Genomic DNA, 22,393 nt, shown 5'->3' with positions numbered 1-22,393 from the left:
TACGTTACGAAATAGTTTTCTTTATTTTCTTCTTTTTATTTTACTCTCTGCTTTAGCTTGGTTCCTTGTAATAAAACTGGTATTGTACACTAAATATGGTTGTCTATGTGACAAATTGCTTATGTTCCTAGATTCTTCAATGATAATGGCCTGCTACACCCCAGAGTCCTGTCAGACTACATCTACAAAGAACACTGAATCATACAGTTAATAACCACAACTATACACTTTTGTTCAAAATTCAGTAAGATATTTTATGTTTTTGAAAAGATATCTCATGCTCACCAAAGCTTTTTTTTTTTCAGGAAAAAAATTCAAAAGAACAGCATTTATCTGAAACAAAAAAAGTGACACTCACTTTTCATCGATTTAATGCATCATTGCATAGCATTTTTTCTTTTTAACTAAACTATTAAGCTTTAGTGAGGGGCGTGGTTCATCCTGCTGCTATTGGGAGAAGCATGCACAAGCTCTCAGTCCAGTCTGTTTTTCCACCTTGCCGTTCTCCGGTGGCTTTTTATCCGATCTCTCCACGCCAGTTACTGCAATCAGACACAGGTGTTTATTAGTGTATACATACATACTAATACATGCTGTTTTAAGACCACAGGATGTCATTCTTGCTCCCAGTAGTATGTGTATGTATTGGCTGTAACTAATGGATACCTGTTCTTCAGCAGCATAGCAGTTCTAATTTGTCAAGAATTAGCATTAACATTGTCTCTGACATGACAGACTTTAAAGTGTTACTGTAGAATTTATTCATTTATAATGGTTGTCAAGTGAAATTGAAACTTGAGGTTTTTTTTCCTACTTACAGGAGTCCTGTGAAACTAACTGGAATCACATTGAAGCCATCATTTCAACATTCAGGAAAAGACGATTTCAATCATCCAACAGTTGTCATTTGCTTTTGATGATGGTCTGAGAGCCACTAGTGAAACCAGAACCCTAATTGAAATTGCCAGTGATGTCAGGGAGTATCAGAGAGTAACTTTTACTTTTTTTTTTCTTGCTGAAAATGTTAAAGTTTTGCAGATGTTAGTTAAAGTAAGGGATATGATGTTTATCCCTGAATTTACTGAGGTCTGTGTTAAGGAATGAGCATTTGAAACTGTTTTAATTGTCACAGGTGACCATCCAAGTCAAGATACTCTCTCTCTGCTTTGAGAAGCAGACCCTGACTCGAAGTCACAAGCAAGTAATGAGGAAGACCTATCAAGTAGCTGACAAGACTTCCAGCATGGCTTTAAGCGTGTGGGGTGATAGCCAGGTTGATGTTGGAAAGTGGTACGAGTTACAGAACGTGTCGGTCCGGCAGTTTGACATGAAGCCATGCATTTCGAGCACTTTGCAGACTGAGATCAAGGTTCTGCCTGACTTGGGTAACTGCTTTCAGAGCGATGAACATGCCATTATCACCATTGAGGGAGACATAGTTGACACTGAAATCAAAGTTAGTCACTTATGTCCAAAACTGCACAAAATGGATGCAGTAAACACAACCACTCTTATGAATCGTTGCATTAAATGTGACAATTGTTGTCGTTTTACAAAATGCAGGTCCAATTTAAATGGCCATGTATCAATTGAGGTAAATGGAGTTCACAAGAAGATCATAATAGATGATGGCCATCTCCGTGAGGTCTTAAATTTGTCTGAAAAATTCAGAGATACAACCGATGACCTGGCAACCAAAGTCTTAAGTCATGACCGGCTTAGGGTCCAAATGATGGGCCGTGTACTTGTTAAGGCAGAGTTTGTTGACGTTAGTGAAAGTACTGCTGCCTTCCCTGGTCCAAGTACTGCTGCCTTCCCTGGTCCAAGTACTGCCCCCTTCCCTGGTCCAAGTACTGCCGCCTTCCCTGGTCCAAGTACTTCTGCTGCCTTCCCTGGTCCAAGTACTTCTGCTGCCTTCCATGGTCCAAGTACTGCCGCCTTCCCTGGTCCAAGTACTGCCGCCTTCCCTGGTCCAAGTACTTCTGCTGCCTTCCATGGTCCAAGTACTGCCGCCTTCCCTGGTCCAAGTACTTCTGCTGCCTTCCATGGTCCAAGTACTGCCGCCTTCCCTGGTCCAAGTACTGCTGCTGCCTTCCCTGGTTCAAGTACTGCCGCCTTCCCTGGTCCAAGTAGCTGTGCATCCCCTGGTCCAAATGCAACAATGTACAAAATTGTGTCTGATGCTGAACCAGAAGGGCTTGATTTTCTTTTCTCTAAAGAAAAATAATTTAAGTTGTCTTTCAGGGATGTTTTTTTTTTTGGGGGGGGGGGGTGAAGGACGTGATCTATGCTTTAAATACTGCTTTAAGAAAGCCTGTTTGAGTTCCATTTCCTAAGTTTGACTTCACAATCACAATCACTTGTTTAACTTAAATGTAGGTTTGAAACTTTCATTTTTAATAGAGAGCATCTTTAACCGATGCAATTAAAGCAAAAAAAAAAAATGGTACAGCTATTAATACTTATGCTGTTATGCCTTCAGAGACTCTGGGTTCTTATTTTTTCTTTTATTTGGTAAATTGAAGTTGGTGGCTTGTTAGCTTAACTCCATGTTTATTTGGAGTAAATGTGCCATACAGTTGTTTTTTTTATTACCTTGGGCTGGGTGTGGGACTAATATTATTGAAGGCTCTTAAATCCTATTAATGATCCTGCTATACAGTAAATCTAAAAAAAGTGAAATACAGAAGGCGTTCTAATGTTACATACGATATAGAGGACGCTAGTGCTGAAAAGCCTATTTTACCTTTTTTCTGTATATACTATGGAGTAAAGGGTTCCAGAGGTCAGAGGCAGCCAAAGAATACAGTATGAGAATGAGAAGGGCCACATCAGGCCCTTAAATGTGAGAGTGGAATTCACATACAGCACAGTCACTATAATGAAGATCTGTTTTAATATAAAAAGGAACACAGAGCAAGCACTGACTTGCATGCTTAACAAGGATATTCATTAAGTGTAGTGCAGAACAAGTACAGCAGAAAAGTGAGGTACATTAAAAAACAGCTAATTTCAGAAGAAGAGAAGTTCAAAATTTAGAAGATCAGATGAGAAGGACCATTTCTGATTCAAGACACACAGAAATTCCAGTGTCTGGAACAGAAGCAACACAAACCACCCTGGATTCCAGCCCACGACCTCTCGAGTTTGGGACCAGTGCCGTAGCCAAGTGCGCCACATTAGTTGACACACATTTGACAAGCCACAGAAGAGAGGTTAAGGTGTGAGAATGATCTCTCAAAAGCCTTAAGTAGCATTTTAGCCAGATAAGCATGCTAAGCTAAAAAATGGTAACATTGCTCAAAGTTAATCAGATAGGTAAAGAGACTCATTAGAGTGAATAGAAACGTGCTAGCATGTTAGCTAATTAGCATGCTAAGCTAACCTTCATAAATCAACTAGCACAGGCACGGTCAACTTCGGAGCTTTACATGTCGGGAACGGGAATGAATATCAAAAAACTGTTCAGTCATATCTGTCAGGCCCGGTCTGAAGTTCATCTGATAAAATTTTGAACAAAATTGAACAAGATTTCAGGGAGGAGTAGCGAAAAAACTGTTTATCATTCAATTCAATATGGCGGACAGACGCCATGTTGGAAAACGACAAATGAGACATCATCAGATTAGGCATAACTAAAGGAACAAAATGACATAAAAATAAGAAAAAATTATCAACGATTTCAAAAGTTATAAGGAGTTTTGTAAGAATTGTTATATCTCTTGAACACTAGGTAACGCTGTCTTCAAACTTCTGGGGTACATTTGGGACATGGTGTTGATGCTGCCTACCGATGTTTGTGAAGATTTGTCAAGTAGTTCAAAAGATATAGCAATTTATGACAAAATTCAAAATGGCAGACGGGTGGTCCAGGTGGTCTTGACAAAATTGACATCCACAGATTCAAAATTATCTAAAGAATCCTTACACACCTAGATAATAATTTTCTGATGAATTGTTCAGAAGTTATAAGCAAAAAAAAGTGAATTTTTGGTTTCTCAACACCCATAGGTGGCGCTGTTCCCAACTTTGGCATGGACCCTCAAATCATGGTGTAGATGAAGTGCATCAAGTTTGCTTTCGATTGATCAAAGTTTGGTTGAGATATAGCTTCTCAACCGATTTTAGGTAAACTTCATTAAGTTCACAGTTTAATAACTTTTGAACAAAGATGAATATCAAAAATCTATTCAGTCATTTCTATGCAGCTCAGTCCAAATATCATATGAGCCAAATTTCAGAAGAATTAGATCAATTTTGAAGGAGTAGCGTTAAGACGGAATACTGTACTTTTCAAAATGGCCGCCACTGTAATGGGCGGAGTCTTAATATAAGGTATGGAATGGAATCTCCATGAAGAGACAAAATAGATGTACTTTATTTTCATAGAATTAGTGGTTCAAGAGTTATTAACGTTTGAATTTTGAATTTTTGGACTGCTGATGGTGCTATATAGTTGAGCCTAGAGACCCCAAAGTTGGTCAGATCACTAATAATGGCCATGTCTACAGGTGTGCCAAATTTCCTCATTTTCCCATGTTCCCTTCATAGGACTGCCATAGACCCCCATTGGAGAAGAAGAAGAAGAAGAAGAAGAATAAAACATACAGATACAAAAGGGGCTACAGCCCTTTGGGCTTGGCCCCTAATAATATAATAATAATTAAGAATAGCGTTTTCCTTACTCAAAACGAAAATAAAAAAATAGATCTAACGCTTTGTCACAGCCAATACAGCATCATCTTCTCTAGATTTTGGCAAAATGTAAGCTACTTAAAATAAAAAAAAATCTATCAACACTCTAAAGACATCAAAGTATTTTTAAGATATTTAAAAATGTTTGCTGCATTGTAAAAAAAAAAAAAAAAGTTAAGTTGGGGCTCACATCGCATGTTAAAAGCCCTATTACTTTCCGAAATAATGAAGGCTCCAATGCCTGTAGTCTAAAGCAAAATTTTTATAAACATTATAAAAACAGTTATTAGTTTTTTTCCAAAGAAATCCTCTAAAGTTTAGGCTATGAAAACGTTAATCCAAAACCAGATTACCGTATTTTCTGGACTATAAGTCGTAGTTTGGCTGGTCCTGCAATTTATAGTTAGGTGTGACTTATTTATCAAAATTAATTTGACATGAACTGAGAGAAATGAACCAAGAGAAAACATTACCGTCTACAGCCGTGAGAGGGCGCTCTATGCTGCTCACTGTACCTATATCCTGCACCTATATCTTACACTGAGCAGCATAGAGAGCCCTCTCGCAGCTGTAGACAGTGATGTTTTCTCTTGGTTCTAAATAAATGCGATATATGTTATATATATGTAATGTTATATATTATATACGTTTTTTTTCTCATCATGACATATTTTTGGACTGATGCGACTTATACTCAGGTGCGATTTATAGTCTGAAAAATACGGTAATGTAAGGTGAAGCAGATACCTCATTCGGCACAAATCCAAATGTTTCCATGTTCCCGACATATCTGGATGCTAAAATGTTATTTATTACATAGTGTTAGTACCTTCAATTATCATTACTTAAAATAATCTTGTCTGTAAACAGTTAATAATCTGTTAAGGAGCGTCAGTTAGGAAAAATAACTGAAATTAACATCCCTAGTCAGAAACGTCACAGTGCAAAGAATATAGAATAATAGTTAGACTACTGTATAATAAGTAACGCTGTATATGCGTCCGAAAGTTGGACTCCAAATTTCATTCTAATAATTACTTTGAGGTTAATATAGCAAATGAAAACTGTTCAGCTTCTGGGAAATTTGAGAATCTCTTCTAGGCCATTTTAGTTCCCCTCACTCTACAACAAATCATTTTAATAAACAGTATTTAGAAAAGAACAAGAATTAAAAATATAAGAAGCTATAGCAATATTAATGAAAAAACAAAACAAATTAATTTAGGCTAAAACAAAACTGAAACCAATGTTGGATCTCTCACAAAATAAAATGTTTGGGAAGTATTTGGATGACAAATGATTATAAAAATAGCCTAGTGTTTATTATAACGTAATGTTTTTAAACATTTTGTGACTGCATTATGTACATTTTTGAATTAAAATGTATATGTTTTCTCTCTCTCTCTCTCTCTCTCTATATATATATATATATATATATATATATATATATATATATATATATATATATACACACACACACACATACATATATATACATACATATACGTAACCTTTTTAAATATTTTGATAATTTACTGAAAATAAATAAATTACTTTTTAAACCGTTTAACTGATTATTAATCGGTCAAAATTAGCTGATACATTTTGCTGCATCATGCGCACTCAGAAACCGATGACTGAATGAATCAGCAGAGCTTGTACAAGCTTTTGTCATCGTTGAATCTTTCTCAGACGTTTTCAAATGTCGGAATTGGTTAGCGCATCTATCTGTGCATGATGGTGTCCAGTGACTCCGGTGAGCGGAGCTTCTCAAAGTTGGGAATAATCAAAGGAGAGCTGCGGTCCTCAGTTGGGCAGGAAAAATCCTTTAACGGATTTGGATATTAAAAGCATATTAGTATGTTATGTGTAAGCCAGGTTAAAGAGATGGGTCTTTAATCTAGATTTAAACTGCCAAGAGTTTGTCTGCCTCCCGAACAATGTTAGGTAGGTTATTCCAGAGTTTAGGCTCCAAATAGGAAAAGGATCTGCCGCCCGCAGATGATTTTGATATTCTAGGTATGTAGGTAACTTTTGTAAAAATATATTTTTTACATATTTGTTAAACCTGTCATTATGTCCTGACAGTAGAATATGAGACATAGTAATAAAATATAGATAATCTGTGAAAAAAAATCAAGCTCCTCTGGCTCTTCCCAGTGGTCCTATTGCCATTTGCAGTTACGGACCGCTCCCGGTAAGAATTCAACCAATCAGAGCTGGGGTCCGTAATTTTGTTTGTGTTCAAAATGTAGAAAAATGTATATAATAAGCGAGTACATCATGAATCCATTTTCCAAACCGTGTTTTTAGCTTGTCCTGAATCACTAGGGTGCACCTATATTAAGTGTTTATATTCTGACTATTTTAGATTGCTTCGGGGATACCACGGCGGAGTAACCCAGTACCTTTGTGATTCTTCATAGACATAAACAGAGAGAAGTAGTTCCAGCTACGATGTTCTTCCGCAAGACGCAAGCAGTTCTGTTTATTAACCACTAGAGCGTCAAAAGTTCCCTACCGCAGCTTTAATAAAACAACATGCATTTTTGTTATTCGTTACCTGTCCTTTAACTTACTGGGGAAAAACATTTGTCTGTAAACTGATTAAGAAATTGTTGCATGTTTAAACATGAAGCACTGTATAATTTCGTTCCCATTATTTTTGCCTAATTTGCCTAAAACAAGAAACGAATAAAATTAAACCTGCACAATTAAATCTTTGAAACTCTAAAAACGAATTAATAAAACGTCCTCACGATTAAACTCAAGTTCTCTAATTATAATCAACAAAATACACGATGTAAAAAAGCGCTTCATTAACTGACAACATAAGTGATTTTAAAGGGAGCCTTCTTTACTTGCTTTTAGTGCTGGGCGATACCATATGGCCTAAAAAATAAAAAATCAGATTTATAATTTATATCGATTTTAAAATGATATATAGTTCAAAACTTATAACTGGAACAAGATGATAAAAAAACAGTGATGTTATTACCTTAATGCTGGAAAGACCTTTATTTTATTTTATTATTATTTTTTATTATATATTATTTTTTTATTATTATTTATTTTTTGTTAATACTAGCCCATCAGCTGTGCAAATTTTGTTTGTAAGGAAAATTACAGTACATTTTTGTCAGTTATTTTATCTAAACAGATCGATTAATTTCTTCAAGATTTCAAAATCAAATAGCCTACTGATAATGTAGTAGCACTGTAAGATTACATTTGTTTGAATGCATTATTGCTAAAGCGATTGAGTGTGAATGTGCTTTATGTGTTTAAATTATGCTTTAACCCGAAAATAATCATTAAAAGAAACAGACAAACTCATATAGCCTTTACATGAACATGAATTCTTGCTGAATATCCAGTTATATTTCGGGCTGTTGGCATGAATTGTACTCGTGATGGAGGCTCCAGTCAGAATCACACGCTCCGCTCATCCTTTGTTCGGCGGTGTGTCTCTGTCAGACTCGCGGGGGAGGGTTGAGCCACTCTGAACTACGGGAGAACTGAGTGGTGCGTCAGTGGATGTTAAAAAGAAAACCGATTTTCATTCAAACAAACCGATGTAAATTACAAATTCGAGTTAATTGATAAAATCGATTTATCACCCAGCCCTAATAAAAAATGCAGATGTATTTAAATGCAAGTGTGTAAAATATGTGCAAGATTTGCACTGCACGTGTGATGGTAGATGTGCAGCTTTTATTCTTATTTATTTTATCTTCATTACAAATCTTGTTTGGTTTTATTTTGTAAAATTGCATGTAAAAAATTATTTTGGTTGTAATGCAAAATGTGAATTAATATTCATATGCAAGTATTTGTGCAAAAATTATTAATTCGCATTAATGACAGGGCACATTAATATTCAACATTCAACAATCTGTGAATGTTGCATTAAATAAAACTATAATAAAACATTTGTTTATTAATAATTAAAATGTCTCTTTTCACAATTATTAGGCTACTTCTGCATGTACTTTGTGGCAAACTTAATGCATGTGCTTGAGCGCGGAATATTTTAAGATTTGATTATGTTAATTTAATATAAACCTCTGATTAGTTGAATATAACAAATGACTAGAACTAGAAAAATCTTATGTGGGGACAGACCATTTTTTTGTCGTAACCAAAACAACAGTCCTATATAAACCGGTTCAGCAACTTTGAAAGCCTCATAAGACACTGTCCATATGAAAGAGCAATTCACACCTTTATCTCGACCCCACAAGCCACACATAACTAACCCCAAAAACCCAACCCCCTCCAGCTGAACAAAATTCGGTCTGTGTTTTGTCCGAGCGGCAACCTCTCGCTCTCTCTCGTGAAGCCAATAAGTATGGTGTAAGATCACTTTCAAAAAGATGTATGCACAACTTTAAGCATTCATATTCGTATTTTTAAACATTTGTGCGTAAATTAACTTAGTCACGCAAAATTACGTTTTCATACACGTGAGTCAATAAAATTACATTTGTGTTTTTATGTGAGTGTGACTCTAGAAGCTATGACTGTAAACATTCACGAGTACAACTCTGATTTCTACGACTACGAATTCTTCACTATGAACACAAATTCAAGTTTGTGGGTACGAGTAAAGAACAGTTGAAATGACGTCACTGCCGTCCCAGGGCAGGTAATCGAACCTCGATTCCATCTAACGCGCATGCGTCAAAGGTGAAAGATGGCTAACAACAGACCTGAGGCTGCCAACCTAGGCTCAGCATCACAGGTAAAATAAATAACGTGTTTATTCAACATTTTTTATACGATTTTACTATTTTGATAGCACTTTATAATGATATACATTTCTGCAACTCATAGACGTTATTGCTTTTGCTTGCAACCTATTTACTCGCTGTTAACTAGTGCTAGACGACGTTAGCGTTGATGAAGTGCTCTGTGTTAAAGTAACGTTATAGTTAGTGATGTTAGAACTAAACTGCTCTGTTATCATATGTTTAGCAATGTCGACCAAATCAGTAATGACAACTGAGCCAGATATATGAGTTAACGTCAACCAGCAAGTCATTGGAATGTCAATGAGCATAATGTGCTAATACAAACTTTTGACTCCGTGATTCAGTATCTGCTTTTTATTCACGACCAGAGTACCTGAACGATTGAGGGTAATAAAATAACGTTTAATTAACTTATTGATAAGCAATGCAACATTTGTTCAAAACCAGTCATTCAAGGTCATCAGTACATTCATGCATTCTATTAGCCAGACAGTCAGTTGCTTGAGACCAGCCGCAGGAGGTATGGACTGCACGGGTTCGGACGAGCTTGCTTTTTGGTCTAAATGTGGACCAAGACCCGGGCGTTGACAAGCCCTACTATGATTAATGTGTTTTGCAGGTGTTCTGTGTAATACTAAAAAATACCTATGGCTACAACATTTGGCATTTAGTTATTGTCTTTCTTATTACTCAGGGCCAATTAACAGACATCTTAAGCACAGCTCAAAACCTGGTGTTGCTGTTGAGAAACAGTGCACTGGCAAATGTCATGCCAGTCAGTCAGGGCAGTACAGGAGAAGCTGCTGTTGGACAGGGAGCACAGTCAGTGCCGACAGTGAGGCCTCAGCGCAATGACTCTGGACAGTCTGTGAAACAAGAAATGGCTCGGTAGGATACATGGGTCGTTTGTCTGCATTCATTTTGTAATTGCACACCCAGTGTAGGTACTTTTAGACAAACTAGGCCCCGATTCTAATGTAAGCAAAATATACATAACATAATCAGTCATTGAGAATGTAGATATATTTTAAGTTAGGTTGTTCTGTGTTGATGGATGATAACATATGAGAATAATAGTTTGCCATCTTATATGTTTAGGTCTTTTCCTGGATTTTTCCGAAAGGAGGCAAGAGGCAAAAAGCGTTTTGCACCATATACACCAACACAACCTGGGAAGAGCTTTTTGGTGAACTTTTTTCTTCTTGAAAAGCAACGTGAAAAAACACCAAATGGAGAAGAGGAACTGCAGCTTGTACTGGCTGGCCTTGGAAAACGTTCATTAACCCTTAATGAAAACATCACACATTCAGAGGTATGTAATCTTTAATTAACTTCCTTGCCTAAAGTAATATCTAAAGATTAAAAACACCCATCTTACAATTCATATTAATGCTTGATGTAATAAATATTAGTATGACCAAATAAAAATCATTTTAATACAGTTTTAATCCTGCTTCTGTCATTTTAGTTTTCAGATTTGCTTTTGAGCACATATCCAAGACTGGCAAATATCTGTGGAGGCTGGTTGCTGCACAAGTCCACAGGTATGTAGGCATATACACTGTATTAATGTCCATGGTTTCAAATTGTGTTTCAATGTACTCCCTAGATGAGTAATTGCTGTATATCCAGATTGGCTATATTTAGTATCTACAACTGTTCAATTTTAGGTGGGGGTGGGCAGCGGAGATTGGCTGTTATTCCTCCAGATTTAAATGGATATACCGGCCAGCAGCTAAAAGCAGTGAGCGGGAATGGAAAATACACAATGTACATTGCTCCTTTACAAGAAGAACTGGATACAATTCCTTTACCACCAGAAGCAAAGGAATTTGAGAAGATGCCCAAAGCTCAGTGTACAACCTGCAAGAAAATGGTTCCGCTTCAGATTCTTCCAGGACACATAAAGGAATGCAAAAAACAACTTGTAGATTTGTGCGATTCTGCTGAAGAAGTATGTTAAAGCTTGGTCTTTTAGGCATTATTTCAGGATTTATTGGATTGAAAAATTACATGTTTTTATTGTGTACTGCGCTGAAAAGTGTTGTTATTGTGTTTCATCCCCAGGAAAGCTGCAAGGAAGAAGATGAAGATGAATGCTCAGCTGCCCTTTGCTATGAGAAAAGCAAGGTAAGATACTTTTTGCTGTTATTTTTAAGTTTAATTTACAAATGCCATTTATCAGCACTCACAAATATATGTAAAAACAGCATTGTAACTTGTAATTGGTCTTTTCCAAGGTATTTTCTTTGCACCAATTGCAGGTCATGGTGTTATACATGTCACTTTGCTGGTGCTATAAATTTAGGCTCTACAAGTGTTGTTTAAGTTTCTTTAGCTTCGATATGTTTTCTTATATTTCAGGAGTAGTGTGATGCTTTATTCACATGCATTGTAAATTCATTTGTTAGACAGCTGAGTGTCCTGTGTGCGGAAATGCATTTCATCCTGAAATCATTGAGTTCCATGCAGCCAGTTGCGGATTACGGTAATGTTGGTTTCAGTGCTACTTTTTTATGTTGAATGTTGATTTGACAATAAATTAGATGTAAGGAGAGTTCCTGCCAAATTTTTACATTTTAAATGTAATTGTTTATTGTTAATTCAGGACAATCTGTTTACTTTGTGTGCAGAACTTCAGATGATGATGGCCATGAGTCAAGTGATCCAATCAGTACCTTTCAAAGGTAAAATTGTATATTAGGGAATTATGGTGGTGAATGATGTTATCTGAACAATAAACCTTTAAAGAGATACTGCAATATCAATTAGCTTTTTCCTGTTGAAAAGTGATGTTATGTGTGGTCATAGAGAAATCTAGTAATCCAGAAACATGGTATGTTTGTGATATTTTACCCGTTTGGACTTGCATTGAAGCCTCACCTCACTCCTGAGAACGTCACCAGTATAGGAGGATGTGCGAGTATTGTACCAGGCCTAACGGCCACCCTGAGAGACAGTAGCAACCACCTATGAAATCATAAAACCACTCATAGATTTAGTTGTGATTCAAATGTTCAATGTCTGTTTTTATTTATTTTTTTCAGTTCTGAGGATATCTTGAACTGGATCGGTTCTCAAGTTGATGAGACAAACACATTTTCCATCTGTGTGTCGCGAACTGATCTCTACAACAGAGGCATGCAACAGTGGCAACGGCAGAAGAAGACCTCACCCAAATGTAGACTTAAGGTCACATTCTTTGCCGAGGCAGGCATTGATAATGGTGCCCTTACCAAAGAATTCCTCACAGGTACAGGTGTATGTCCATATTTGTTAAATCAGACACATATATGTCAACAGGGGGCCTTTGGTGGTGCAATGGGCTCAAATGCTGATTGGATGAAAAAATGAACATTTGAAGAGACCTTTTGTATTTCATGTATTTGTTGTTTTCCAGAAATGCTGGTAGAAATAGAAAAAAGACTCTTTGTTGAAGGTCCAGATAAGAAAGGGAAGAATCCCGTTTACTGCCTTAACAGTTTGGACTGTAATTACTTCAGGTGTGTAATTAAGTTCTTTTTGCATGTTGTCTTTAAGCGTATTAATTGCAGTACTACTTTAGTTTATATGCAATTGTTTAATTATTCCATTTATTAGGACTGCAGGAGAAGTCATGGCAGCTAGTCTGGCACAAGGCGGACCTTGCCCTAACTTCCTGCGTGAATGGTGCTTCAGTTATCTCTGCTCTGGTGACTCTGACAGCATTCAAGTGTCTGCCAGTGATGTCACAGATTTGGAACTGTCACAGCTAATTGTAAAGGTAAGTCCAATTTTATCAGGGTCAATAATAGTATTAACTTCATTATGACATGGATTGCACAAATCTAATGAGTTGTTTGTTTGACCGTAGAGCACAATTATGCAATGAGAACAACTTTCACTTAACACCAATCGACTTTCAGATAAACACCGCCAATGATGACAACATCAGCGACCTGATTGGTGACATTGTGTCCTGCGGATACACTGGAATCGTGTCTGTGGATAAAAGGGACAGCATAATAAGGTATATTAACATTTTTGGTTTTCATTATGGCAAGGGAGTATTGTACAACAATTTGTGACTTGATTTGGATTTTTTTCTTGCAAAGCTATGTTGTGAAACCACTTTTAAATGTCACCAAATTATAATTTAACAATTATATATTTTTTCCTACAGTAAACAGTTTTACCACAAAAGTAGAATCTCCTGATGAAACACTTTTATATTGTCTATTAGAGCTGTTATACTTCACTCCACCATGAGACTCATCCCGATGCTCGACCAGCTCAGAAAAGGCCTGCAGCTCTATGAACTACCAAAGATCATGAATACCCATCAAGACCTTTGCCAACCACTGTTTGTTACAGGGGAAGATGATAAGGTACATTCTTGTCTCAGACACTCTTAGGCCAGACCTGATTTTGTGGTCAACTTAGAGAAGTCCCTGTACATATTGGGGCTTACAGTACCATGGGAGGTTGCCGTTGGGGAAGCATATGAATGGAAAAGCCAGAAGTACACAGAACTAGCAGCCGAGGCAGAACTGTACGGCTGGCATACTCGGGTGCTTCCTGCTGAGGTTGGATGTGGAGAGTTTGTAGTCATTTTAACAACCAGGCTCCTCAAGGATGTGGGTATTTGTTCCAAAAAAAGTGCAGATTCTTCATAGGGATTGTAACAACACGTCCTAGTAGCTCGACATGGGTTTCTGGTTGCTTTTAATTAAGCATTTATTTTTTCTGCAAGAATTACTATGTTGAATGCAGACTGAAATGTATTTTCTTCTTAAAGGTAGATGCAGTCTTCATTTTGGAGAACAGCCGCCCTGTCTTCAGTGAGATTGGTTCTGCCAAACACCGCATGGAAACAAATATCATGAACTTTTTCCAGGACTACCTTCAGGAAATTGAGGATTCTGGTGTGTTTTAGCCAATATTGAATAATATAGAAGTAGTAAGCTTTTCTTCTGCTGTCCTGCAGTAATTTTTATACAGCACAGTGGAAATGGCTAGCTACGAATTTACATACTCCAATAAATTCACAAGCCTTAATATATCTTTTGCAGAATCTTGATGTGAAATTTAATATTATGACCTCTAGAATAACACTGCTTCATGAAATTTTACAGACAGCCAGGGCTTTTAACACCCCCTGCTCCCAACCCAAAAAGGGGCTATGCTTAACATGTTAATCTGATTTAATTGAGGGATTGTATTAACTAATTGTATTAAGTTGAAAAACTATTAAAAAGATGCTGCCTTCCTTTAGTTATCCAGACTTACATTTAATCTCTTTTTTTTTTTAAGAACAAGATGGCCCAAGCAACAACAGTATTGCTCCAGAAAGTTTGACTGTTGGACGAATCATGCAGTGGCTCACCGGACAGGGACACAAGCCCCTTCTGCCTAGTGAAAAGAAGGACTTTGTCATAAATGTGAAATTCCACCATGACTGTGACACACAGCACACTGTTTGTTTTCCTATTGTCAGCGCCTGCAGTCGTACAGTCACATTTCCCTCAGCACACCTGAAAACATTCAGTGAATTCAAAAACATTATGACATTAGCAATATGCCATGGGCAAACTTTTGACAGGGTGTAACAAGTAACTGCATAAGTCAAAATAGGCATTGAATTGTTTGGTTTTATTGCCATTTTCTTTGCCATTTTCTTGTTTCTGTGAATAACTTTATTCATTGTTACAAAACCATTGTTTTGCTGTTATTAATGGTTCACTTTAAAACCAAAATGAATGAGGAGTTAGTTTTTTACCTCACTGTTACTCCCTTGATAAAATGAAGTAATATCACAGCAAGCCTTTTGTAACTGGCAGTCTGTTTGCAAATGTTCAACTTCATTCCATTAAATCTTTTGTAAGGACTGCTTATATCTTAGGTGTTTCTTTGTGTCACACATAGACTTTCAATGCACTGAACCATTGATATATAAATGTCTCTGCCAAATGATTCTGACGATGCAGAGGGATCGATCATGGACTGTACAGTTTCCATACTAGCTGGAGTCAGCGGGCACTCAATTTCTGGGACTTCAACTCCATAAGGTTCTTCAGGCACACCATCAAACATCTCCCAGTCAGTTCCAAACAGCTCCGTGTTCTGAAAATAATGTTATTTTGTATGAAACAACATTTAGAAATATTTGAAAACACTGCCAAGCACACATTGACGTACAAAGGCCTAGTGCAGTGACTAAAGGAAATGAAAATCAAAATTAAGCTCAGTTGACTGTCTAATTGTGTGCTTAAGTGAAGCAACACACTACTCTTACATACTTCTATATTATTATTCAATAACTTTCTTCAAGAGTTATTGACACCATTCAAAAACTTTAAATTTCAGCTTTTTATATAAGTCTAAATCGACACTTTCAGGTTGAAAACATTTGAACTGCATTTTGTTACTGCACTTTGAGAGATAGCTTCAACAAACCTGCAAATCTTCATCTGCGTCACAAGGGTTCTGCATGTGACCCATAACCCAGAGTTGGTTAGGGGTGAGTCCACCTTCAGATCGTAAGGGATGGTTGTCCCAGCCTTCTGTGAATGTGTGAAGGGTCTCTGCCAGACGCGGAAGGAACACATAATGGGCACAAAACAGATGGACAGCATCTGACAAATCCAATAGGCCATCTTCTTCTAGACTGTGAAGAACTTCATAGTACAGATGAGTGACAGAGGTCCAGACATCTCGCCATAGGCGTTCAATCCTAAATAAGAAATAACAGGCCTTATTCAACTCAAAAGTAATCATTCACATAGTCTTACTTAAAATACTTTACAACAATGATTTAACATTCTCACTATGAATATACTGTAGATTATGTAAATTATCATTTTAACCTTTGGTTGTGTACGCTTCGCCCAGCGATGAAGCTCCCTCTTCCGGTGCCTTTAACACTGAACATGGTTTCAGCAATTGCGACATTTTCAACGCCTTCATCTCCCCTGACCCTGGAAAATGAATAGGGGAAATGCTCAGTTATAATTATCATTTATCACAACAGAATATTCCATTGAACATTACTGAAATGATCAACAAGAGCATAGAAACAGTAGCACAAGATATCACTATTTACCTGGAAGGCCAGCCAAAGTTTTCCACTGCCTTGAGGAAAAATGAAAGGGCAGTGTTTGAGCAGTTATTTGTTGCTGGTTCCAGATACAGTATCTATACAGACAACAGAGTTTCATATAGTGAATCTGCAAACGTTTAAATATACTCACATTGCCTACTGCATACACAATAATGACTTAGGTTAAAGTATATTACCAAATGTAATGCACCAAAAATTTGCTCATTAAACGTGACTTTTGCTGTGCACATGGATAAATGCACAATATTAAACTGCATGTAATCAACTACTGTTGTCCTTTATTTTGATATTTTTACTTTTCATCTGACCCAACTGTCTTGTTTTTCTTAATGTCTTAATTCAATGGAGAAACGAAAAAATGAATTTGCAAAAACCAAAATCAGACAGTTATTTGAATTTGGTTTTGTCATTATACGTTTTGGATTCAAAAATGAAAAAAAATAAATAAATAAATAATAATAATAATAATACAGACGGACCCATATGCAGTCTATCAACAGTGAATACATGAACACAAACATATACAGGAAGAATAAAGCACTATAATAAAAGCAGTAAAAGAAAAAAAAAAAGTGATGCACCTTTCTTGAGTAACCATCTATTGCTCCAAATATGACGATGTTGTACCTTGAAATTAAAAGGATGAGATGACAATGAGCAGTCAATGAAAAGAGCTGCATTAACTCAACACCCATAATAAAGTACATAAATAAATGAATATCTTACCTTATGAGCTTATGGTTAGTGTCCACGTGCACTAATGACAAAGGCCGCTGTACGAAGTATGTCCTCCTGACGATGCAACCCAGCTGTGTCATTCTTTCCAAAATTCCTGGAGGGTCAACTCTGTGCATGGACTCCTTGATGCGATTCCACTGAACTCTATGTCCATTTGATTGGAGACAACCTTTAACCATTCTGTATCCTGCGTTTGGGATCCTGGTTTTTATGGAGATGACAGCATCATCCAGTTCACTGTCAGATAAACTGCTGTATGTAAGTCTTGTGGACAACCTGAGTTCATGCATACGCCGGAAAATTGTACTTTGGCTGACACCCAGCAGGTTGGCGATACAAGACACTGGTAAGGGCATGTCAATGAGCCGGGACAGCAGCTCCTCAGAAAAACAAAATTTTGGTCGGCCGCGTCCTCCTTCTCTAATAAAAACACAAGGACTCTCTTGGGAAAGAGCTGCGTGGATCATTCTTTGAAGGGATAAAGACACTCCACAATTTCAGCTGGGATGTTTAAAATGCTAGATGCAGATGTCAGAATAAAGGCTTCGTGATTTACAACGTACTGGAAGTAGTCCAAATTAAAGTATGGTTGACTTAACGTGTCAGTGATCCTTGATTCCAGACGCTGCAGTAACTGAGTAGCCAGTGGTCCCTGTAAATGCCAAAATACATATTAGATGCAATACATGGTACCGTTACCTTAGCCGTACCAATTCAACATTATGTAACGTTAGGCTAAATAGACATTCAAAACATTACAACTGAAGTATGTTTGCAAACTAATAGGCTTAACTAAGTTAACGTTATCATTATTTTGCAAGCTAAAGCAATTACTTCGTCTGTTCATTACTGATTTGGTCGACATTGCTAAACATATGATAACAGAGCAGTTTAGTTCTAACATCACTAACTATAACGTTACTTTAACACAGAGCACTTCATCAACGCTAACGTCGTCTAGCACTAGTTAACAGCGAGTAAATAGGTTGCAAGCAAAAGCAATAACGTCTATGAGTTGCAGAAATGTATATCATTATAAAGTGCTATCAAAATAGTAAAATCGTATAAAAAATGTTGAATAAACACGTTATTTATTTTACCTGTGATGCTGAGCCTAGGCTAGCAGCCTCAGGTCTGTTGTTAGCCATCTTTCACCTTTGACGCATGCGCGTTAGATGGAATCGAGGTTCGATTACCTGCCCTGTGATGGCAGTGACGTCATTTCAACTGTTCTTTACTCGTACCCACAAACTTGAATTTGTGTTCATAGTGAAGAATTCGTAGTCGTAGAAATCAGAGTTGTACTCGTGAATGTTTACAGTCATAGCTTCTAGAGTCACACTCACATAAAAACACAAATGTAATTTTATTGACTCATGTGTATGAAAACGTAATTTTGCGTGACTAAGTTAATTTACGCACAAATGTTTAAAAATACGAATATGAATGCTTAAAGTTGTGCATACATGTTTTTGAAAGTGATCTTACACCATACAGGTCCTTTTCCTATTTGGCGCCTAAACTCTGGAATAACCTACCTAACATTGTTCGGGAGGCAGACACACTCTTGCAGTTTAAATCTAGATTAAAGACCCATCTTTTTAACCTGGCATACACATAACATACTAATATGGTTTTAATTTTCACATCTGTTAAAGGATTTTCAGGATGCGTTAATTAGGTAAACCGGAACCGGGAACACTTCCCATAACACCCGATGTACTTGCTACATCATTAGAAGAATGGCATCTACGCTAATATTTGTCTGTTTCTCTCTTGTTCCGAGGTCACCGTGGCCACCAGATCCAGTCTGTGTCCAGATCAGAGGGTCACTGCAGTCACCCGGATCCAGTACGTATCCAGACCAGATGGTGGATCAGCACCTAGAAAGGACCTCTACTGCCCTGAAAGACAGCGGAGACCAGGACAACTAGAGCCCCAGATACAGATCCCCTGTAAAGACCTTGTCTCAGAGGAGCACCAGGACAAGACCACAGGAAACAGATGATTCTTCTGCACAATCTGACTTTGCTGCAGCCTGGAATTGAACTACTGGTTTCGTCTGTTCAGAGGAGAACTGATCCCCCAACTGAGCCTGGTTTCTCCCAAGGTTTTTTTCTCCATTCTGTCACCGATGGAGTTTCGGTTCCTTGCCGCTGTCGCCTCTGGCTTGCTTAGTTGGGGACACTTCATCTACAGTGATATCATTGACTTGATTGCAAATAAATGCACAGACACTATTTAACTGAACAGAGATTACATCACTGAATTCAATGATGAACTGCCTTTAACTATCATTTTGCATTATTGACACACTGTTTTCCTAATGAATGTTGTTCAGTTGCTTTGACGCAATGTATTTTGTTTAAAGCGCTGTATAAATAAAGGTGACTTGACTTCCTTCAGTCGATTATTCACTGACTTGTAGGAGGCTGGACTTTAAAGGAACTGTCAGTCATCTGGGTGTAAAATCTGGTTTGTTTTGTGTGAGCAAATCCTTAGCATATAGCTGACAAAATCATCAGTCATAAAAATATTTTAAATAATACAATATATACTTGAGGTATGTAATTGTTTCATATAGTCTTAATGATGGCTCTGATCTGGTTCAAGGAACGAAAACTAAAACCGGAAGCAAACAAAATTGACAGGAAAAGAACCAGAAACAGAAACAAAATCTAATTTTAGTTCCAAACAGAATCAAACATTTTAAATGGCCATTAACTGGTTAATAATGTAATTTTATCATTCCATTTAATATTTGAAATTTGCTGTCAACCAATCACAAATTCCAGTAGTAGCCTAAGGCATATGCAAATGTGATCCTGAAGCCAACGAGTGAAATGTCCGCTCGGCTGTGAACTCATCCCAAGGCTTTCCTGCCCAACTGAGGACCGCAGCTCTCCTTTGATTATTCCCAACTTTGAGAAGCTCCGCTCGCCGGAGTCACTGGACACCATCATGCACAGATAGATGGGCTAACCAATTCTGACATTTGAAAACGTCTGAGAAAGATTCAACGATGCCAAAAGCTCATACAATCTCTGCTGATTCGTTCAGTCACCCGTTTCTGAGTGTGCATGATGCAGCAAAATGTATCAGCTAATTTTGACCGATTAATAATCAGTTAAACGGTTTAAAAAGTAATTTATTTATTTTCAGTAAATTAACAAAATATTTAAAAAGGTTTGCTGCATGGTTAAAATAAGTTACGTATATGTATGTATATATATATATATATATATATATATATATATATATATATAGAGAGAGAGAGAGAGAGAGAGAGAGAGAGAAAACATATATACTTTTTAATAAAAACATATACATAATGTAGTCACAAAATGTTTAAAAACATTAGGTTATTATAAACACTAGGCTATTTTTATAATCATTTGTCATCCAAATACATCCTAAATACGGAAACATTTGATTTTGTGAGAGATCCAACATTGGTTTCAGTTTTGTTTTAGCCTAAATTAATTATTTTTGGTTTTTCGTTAATATTGCTATAGCTTCTTATATTTTTTAATTTTGTTATTTTCTACATACTTTTAATTGAAATGATTTGTTGTGGAGTGAGGGGAACTAAAATGGCCTAGAGGAGCTTCTCAAATTTCCCAGAAGCTGAACAGTTTTCATTTGCTATATTAACCTCAAAAAAATTATTAGAATGAAATTTGGAGTCCAACTTTCGGACGCATATACAGCGTTACTTATACAGTAGTCTAACTATTATTCTATATTCTTTGCACTGTGACGTTTCTGACTAGGGATGTTAATTTCAGTTATTTTTCCTAACCGACGCTCCTTAACCGATTATTAACTGTTTACAGACAAGATTATTTTAAGTAATGATAATTGAAAGTACTAACACTATATAATAAATAACATTTTAGCATCCAGATATGTCGGGAACATGGAAACATTTGGATTTGTGCCGAATGAGGTATCAGCTTCACCTTAGATTACCATATTTTTCGGACTATAAATCGCACCTGAGAACAATTCGCATCAGTCCAAAAATACGTCATGATGAGGAAAAAAACATATATAATATATAACATAACATATATATAACATATATCGCATTTATTTAGAACCAAGAGAAAACATGACCGTCATCAGCCGCAAGAGGGCGCTCTATGCTGCTCAGTGTAGGATATAGGTGCACTGAGCACAGTGAGCAGCATAGAGCGCCCTCTCGCGGCTGTAGACCGTAATGTTTTCTCTTGGTTCATTTCTCTCAGTTCATGTCAAATTAATTTTGATAAATAAGTCGCACCTGACTATAAATTGCAGGACCAGCCAAACTATGAAAAAAGTGTGACTTATAGTCCAGAAAATACGGTAATCTGGTTTTGGATTAACGTTTTCATAGCCTAAACTTTAGAGGATTTGTTTTGGAGAGAAACTAATAACTGTTTTTATAATGTTTGTAAACATTTTGCTTTAGACAACAGGCATTTGAGCCTTCATTATTTCGGAAATTAATAGGGCTTTTAACATGCGATGTGAGCCCCAACTTAACTTTTTCTTTTTTTTTTTTACAATGCAGCAAACATTTTTAAATATCTTAAAAATACTTTGATGTCTTTAGAGTGTTGATAGATTTTTTATTTTTTAAGTAGCTTACATTTTGCCAAAATCTAGAGAAGATGATGCTGTATTGCCTGTGACTAAGCGTTAGATCTATTTTTTTATTTTTGTTTTGAGTAAGGAAAACGCTATTCTTATATTATTAGGCCCTATTGTATCTGTATGTTTTATTCTTCTTCTTCTTCTTCTCCAATGGGGGTCTATGGCAGCCCTATGAAGGGAACATGGGAAAATGATGAAATTTGTAGACATGGCCATTATTAGTAACTTTGGGGTCTCTAGGCCCAACTCTATAGCGCCACCAGCAGTCCAAAAATTCAAAATTCAAACGTTAATAACTCTTGAACCACTAATTCTATGAAAATAAAACTTAGTACATCTATTTTGTCTCTTCATGGAGATTCCATTCCATACCTTACATTATGACTCCGCCCATTACAGTAGCGGCCATTTTGAAAAGTACAGTATTCCGTCTAAACGCTACTCCTTCAAAATTGATCCAATTCTT

The 22,393-nt window shown here is 36.8% G+C and overlaps 3 protein-coding genes across 5 annotated transcripts; 2 read left to right on the top strand and 1 right to left on the bottom strand.

Annotated features, from left to right (window-relative positions):
* Positions 1 to 372: 372 nt before the first annotated feature.
* Positions 373 to 2,257, top strand: LOC113048636 (U1 small nuclear ribonucleoprotein C-like). The gene is made up of 3 exons (XM_026210499.1): positions 373 to 558; positions 821 to 990; positions 1,133 to 2,257. Exon 3 carries the CDS (start codon positions 1,205 to 1,207, stop codon positions 2,225 to 2,227), a length of 1,023 nt encoding a protein of 340 aa, XP_026066284.1. The 5' UTR covers positions 373 to 558; positions 821 to 990; positions 1,133 to 1,204; the 3' UTR covers positions 2,228 to 2,257.
* Positions 2,258 to 9,034: 6,777 nt separating this feature from the next.
* LOC113048371 (uncharacterized) lies at positions 9,035 to 15,316 on the top strand. Of its 2 annotated transcripts, none has more exons than XM_026210155.1 (15): positions 9,035 to 9,439; positions 10,144 to 10,337; positions 10,548 to 10,761; positions 10,918 to 10,993; positions 11,120 to 11,403; positions 11,517 to 11,579; positions 11,861 to 11,937; positions 12,083 to 12,136; positions 12,497 to 12,702; positions 12,889 to 12,952; positions 13,050 to 13,212; positions 13,355 to 13,458; positions 13,672 to 13,816; positions 14,227 to 14,353; positions 14,742 to 15,316. In XM_026210155.1, the coding sequence occupies exons 1-15, from the start codon at positions 9,392 to 9,394 to the stop codon at positions 15,035 to 15,037; spliced, it is 2,115 nt and encodes a 704-aa protein (XP_026065940.1). In that variant the 5' UTR covers positions 9,035 to 9,391; the 3' UTR covers positions 15,038 to 15,316. The 2 variants fall into 2 exon arrangements, with proteins under 2 accessions (XP_026065940.1, XP_026065939.1); XM_026210154.1 differs by having other exon boundaries at positions 9,036 to 9,439; positions 12,850 to 12,952.
* Positions 15,062 to 17,763, bottom strand: LOC113048372 (uncharacterized). 2 transcript variants are annotated; one of them, XM_026210156.1, is made up of 6 exons: positions 17,275 to 17,763; positions 17,130 to 17,175; positions 16,531 to 16,622; positions 16,295 to 16,405; positions 15,885 to 16,161; positions 15,062 to 15,551 (listed from the first exon to the last, which is right to left on the bottom strand). In XM_026210156.1, the coding sequence occupies exons 1-6, from the start codon at positions 17,751 to 17,753 to the stop codon at positions 15,327 to 15,329; spliced, it is 1,230 nt and encodes a 409-aa protein (XP_026065941.1). In that variant the 5' UTR covers positions 17,754 to 17,763; the 3' UTR covers positions 15,062 to 15,326. The 2 variants fall into 2 exon arrangements, with proteins under 2 accessions (XP_026065941.1, XP_026065942.1); XM_026210157.1 differs by having other exon boundaries at positions 16,531 to 16,559.
* Between the last annotated feature and the right edge of the window lie 4,630 nt (positions 17,764 to 22,393).

Source organism: Carassius auratus, chromosome 29 (assembly GCF_003368295.1).
Source record: "Carassius auratus strain Wakin chromosome 29, ASM336829v1, whole genome shotgun sequence".
Classification (NCBI taxonomy): Eukaryota; Metazoa; Chordata; class Actinopteri; order Cypriniformes; family Cyprinidae; genus Carassius; species Carassius auratus.
This window is presented reverse-complemented; position numbering and strand designations above follow the sequence as displayed.